We start from the raw sequence: 4,161 nt of genomic DNA, 5'->3' as shown, positions 1-4,161 counted from the left end.
TGCCCCCCTTTTTAAGCCAGTCAAATTACTTATTTAAAACTTTAATGTTTTTTACAGACATTTTACATTTTGGCAAATACAAATCCCATTTCCAGGAAGGTTGCAGATGTAACACAACTCAACACTTGACAACATAATGATGTGTCGGATCAAAGTTGTCTTTATGTTTTTATTACATTTTTCTATGCAGGTTCCCAGTCTCCTGGCTAATTTTTTATCCAACAACAACTAAAACATGTTCTCAGGAAGCCATGACCGTCCAACTGCCGTTAAAATTGTCCAGAAAGAGAGAGTCATGTTTTAGAACGACAGATGTATGTTTAGATTCCTACTTTTCTGGGAATGGACTTTGTACTTTGCCTTTTTTTAGCTTCAGTTTGCTCCCCTCCCCCCATACCCACCCTCCTCCCGCAACTACAACAGCCTCCATGATTCACCCCGTAGTTTATGAGGCTGTTTCTAGTCTGTGGGCTGTGAAGAGGAAGTGCATGTCCCTTTAAAGGCCGACTCCAACGGTGACACAGGAGCTCACCGATGCAGATGGATTGGGTTCTTATCTGGTGAACGACTTGTATGACGTACAAGACGTCAAGTGCATGAACCGCTACCAGGTGCTGCTGCATGGTGTGAGACGCATCTTTATTAATTAAAACAGGAAGAAAGGCTGAGAATGCTCTAACAGCTCAACTCATTAATGACATATAATACATTTGACACAGTCAGGAACTTGTTAACAGCATCACACAGTGTGTTAGGAATAGAATTTTGGTTTGGTGTGTCTCCTTAATTGTCTTTCTGCCAGTCTCATCTGTTCCTTTTTTTGTTGTTTCCCCTGCTTTCTCTCCTGTTTCTCATCCTGCCAGAGCTGTTGCTTTTTTTTTTAAAGAAAAATTATAGTCAAATACTGTTTTAGGAAAATTGTACTGTAGCCTCTGAATCAATAGTGGATCCAAATCATCTTTATGTTGCAGAACTCTGCCTCTGATTTCTGTTTGTTTTCTTGAATTGGTGCTTGATTATCGTCGTGAGTGATCTCAGAATGAGGAGAGACAAATCTGTTGTTGTTTTTGTTGTTTTCTTCTTCACGCATTTACCTTTAACTTTCAACTCTGGTTCTCCGTTGAGAACAGTGTGCACTTGATCTATGTGGGTGTGATGGTAGTCTGTGCTTGTTTATTGTTAAGTCATTTAAAACCTTTGTTTTATTTTAAGAAGGAACAAGAAAATAATCCTGTTTGTTGTTAATTTACCACTTGTTTTTTTTTAGTCATCCGACAAAGAAAAGATAGACCAGCTTCAAGAAGAACTGCTCCGCACACAGGTATCATGGAATGTGACTTACTTTGAATTGTTTTTTTTTTATTACTAGAGAGCAACGTGGTCATCATCCTTGACCTCATATGACCAAACTGTTATTTTAAAAAATGTTATTATTGTATACATTTTGCTTTAGTCCTGAAACCTAGAATTTGAAGAGTTCATAGTAAGTGTTCTTCTGACCAAAGTTTTTCTGAAGCCTCTTGGTGATAACAGCATTCTGCCGTTTATTCTGTAGCTGAAATATCAACGCATGCTGGAGAGGCTGGAGAAAGAGAACAAAGAGTTAAGGAAAGTAGTGCTTCAGAAGGACGACAAGGGAATTCACCAAAGAAAAGTCAAGGTAGGACTGTGGCTTTCAAAACACTTCTGTTTACTCTGCTTAAATAAATATCACTTACACAGAGTTTTTTTTTCTTTTTTTCTCTGTAGAAATACCTTATTGACTTGTATTCTGAAGTTCTGGACATCTTGTCTGACTATGATGCTAACTACAACACACAGGACCACCTGCCCAGGGTAAAGAACACTTTAATTCTGCTATAATTATTATTATTATTTATTCATTCAAAATGAATTACAAATGTAATAACATTTGATAAAAGTTTTTTTTCTTGCTTATTAATGTTCTTGTTGTTATTATCATAACCATTATTTTTATGATGTCTTTGTCTCAGGTGGTTGTGGTCGGGGATCAGAGCGCTGGGAAGACTAGTGTTCTTGAAATGATCGCTCAGGCTCGGATCTTTCCCCGCGGATCAGGAGAGATGATGACACGATCTCCCGTCAAGGTAAAATAAAAAGTCGCTTATGTATGAATGAAATAAAGTACTGTCCAATTATTTTAAAAGTAAATATGCTCAACAGATTTGTTCTTCAGAAATCCAAATCCAATTTTCTAAAACATGGAACTAAAACATCCTTCCCTGTAGGTGACGCTCAGCGAAGGACCCCACCATGTGGCCATGTTCAAGGACAGTGGCAGAGAGTTTGACCTCACCAAGGAAGATGACGTGAGGCCTTTCACTCCGTCCCGTTGTCATGTGACCAGAGCTCCGCCTTAGCTGTTCATATAATACTGTGGTGTCTTTTCTTCCAGCTGGCTGCTCTGAGGCGAGAGATTGAACTGAGGATGAGGAAGAGTGTGAAAGAGGGACAGACGGTCAGCTCTGAGGTGCAACGCGCAGTAGAATTCTCTGGTTACACATAATTCAGCAACTAAATGTCCGTGAAAATAAACGTGTTTGTATCTTTCCTTGGCAGACGATCTCTCTTAGTGTCAAAGGTCCTGGACTCCAGAGAATGGTGCTTGTTGACCTACCAGGTGTTATCAGTGTGAGTGTCACTATGTGTTTTTTTTATTTTCTTCATGAAATCAGTTTTGTTTTAGTCAAGTTAATAAAACATGGTATTTTCTTTATTGAATCTCTGACACAGACGGTGACAACAGGCATGGCTTCAGACACTAAGGAAACCATCTTCAGCATGAGCCGGGCCTACATGCAGAACCCCAATGCCATCATCCTCTGTATTCAGGGTGAGTCCAAGTCCAATGATTGCACTAACGTAATGCAACGAATATTTTCTGTCACAACCACGTTCTATTTTGACCTCTGCCCTTTCTTTAATAAGACGGCAGTGTTGATGCAGAGCGCAGCATTGTCACTGACCTGGTCAGTCAAATGGACCCCCAGCGAAAGAGGACCATCTTTGTCCTGACTAAGGTGGACTTGGCTGAGAAGAACCTGGCCAGCCCAAGCAGGGTGAGACTTTTTCACCGGTCACTGTCAAAGGCCTTGTATAACATTGGTTTTTGTCTTAATACATGAATAAAAGCATTTTTCAGAGTTTTTCTTGATCAGTTTCGACCCAACTGGTGAAAAAGCTGGGCTAAATAAATTGGTGTTATGCGCTTTTTCTCCACAAGATGGCGCTTAATCATCAGATTTTAACCGGCCTGTCACCGAACAGGCCAGTGTGTGTAGATGTGTCTTGGTGAATATTACTTTGATTTTAGTTTACAGGTGTAATTGTTTTGTTTTTTGTTTTTTTGACTTGTTTTTTCAGATCCAGCAGATCGTGGAGGGGAAGCTGTTTCCCATGAAGGCTCTGGGCTACTTTGCAGTAGTGACAGGCAGAGGTAACGTTTGTTGATTCACTGTCAATGGAAGTGAAATTTAAGTCATTATTTAACTTGGTTTTGTTGCTATTTGTGGTAATCTGGATTTTAGCTCAATATAATCGATTTTTTGTTGACTAGTTTTGACAATATAACCTAAGATCTGTTTCATTTTATGAATTAATATTTTTTCTGCTGTTTTCACATCAACAGGAAGCAGTGGTGAAAGTATAGACTCTATAAAAGACTATGAGGAGGACTTCTTCCAAAACTCCCGATTATTGAGGCAGGTCACACACACACATGATTGACCCCAGCTGAACATAAATGATACGTTGCTCAGTTTAGGTCTCATTCATCACTCGTTCTCTTAGGGATGGCATGTTAAAGGCCCATCAAGTCACGACGAAGAACCTCAGTCTGGCTGTTTCCGACTGCTTCTGGAAGATGGTGAGAGAATCTGTGGAACAGCAGGCCGACGTCTTCAAGGGTGAGTTTTACACACCTGTATATTTGAGGTCTTCATGACTTTATCTTGTTTTCAAAGTTAGTTTATCAAACACCTTTAGTAATCAACGTTTCAACCAACTACAGAAGTCAAAACACAGATTGTACTGTAAATAAAGCAGATGTTTAATTAGTTTTATTTTTGAATAATTGATTATGGATGTTTCCAATTGTTCAAAACACAATCATGATGCACTGGAAAAACTTTATTATTTTTT

At 39.1% G+C, this 4,161-nt stretch overlaps 1 protein-coding gene across 1 annotated transcript in view; it reads left to right on the top strand.

Moving 5' to 3' along the window:
• Window positions 1-4,161, top strand: part of opa1 (OPA1 mitochondrial dynamin like GTPase) — a 26,517-nt gene that overhangs the window by 5,474 nt on the left and 16,882 nt on the right. Inside the window, exons 8-19 of the mRNA XM_025053448.1 lie at window positions 1,268-1,321; window positions 1,556-1,660; window positions 1,750-1,836; window positions 1,995-2,108; window positions 2,250-2,330; window positions 2,417-2,491; window positions 2,581-2,652; window positions 2,755-2,854; window positions 2,950-3,080; window positions 3,385-3,457; window positions 3,650-3,722; window positions 3,811-3,957. Of these exons, the coding sequence (XP_024909216.1) occupies window positions 1,268-1,321; window positions 1,556-1,660; window positions 1,750-1,836; window positions 1,995-2,108; window positions 2,250-2,330; window positions 2,417-2,491; window positions 2,581-2,652; window positions 2,755-2,854; window positions 2,950-3,080; window positions 3,385-3,457; window positions 3,650-3,722; window positions 3,811-3,957 (1,112 nt within the window). The remainder of the gene's footprint in view (window positions 1-1,267; window positions 1,322-1,555; window positions 1,661-1,749; window positions 1,837-1,994; window positions 2,109-2,249; window positions 2,331-2,416; window positions 2,492-2,580; window positions 2,653-2,754; window positions 2,855-2,949; window positions 3,081-3,384; window positions 3,458-3,649; window positions 3,723-3,810; window positions 3,958-4,161) is intronic.

Source organism: Cynoglossus semilaevis, chromosome 2, assembly GCF_000523025.1.
Source record: "Cynoglossus semilaevis isolate Cse_v1.0 chromosome 2, Cse_v1.0, whole genome shotgun sequence".
NCBI lineage: Eukaryota > Metazoa > Chordata > Actinopteri > Pleuronectiformes > Cynoglossidae > Cynoglossus > Cynoglossus semilaevis.
This window is presented reverse-complemented; position numbering and strand designations above follow the sequence as displayed.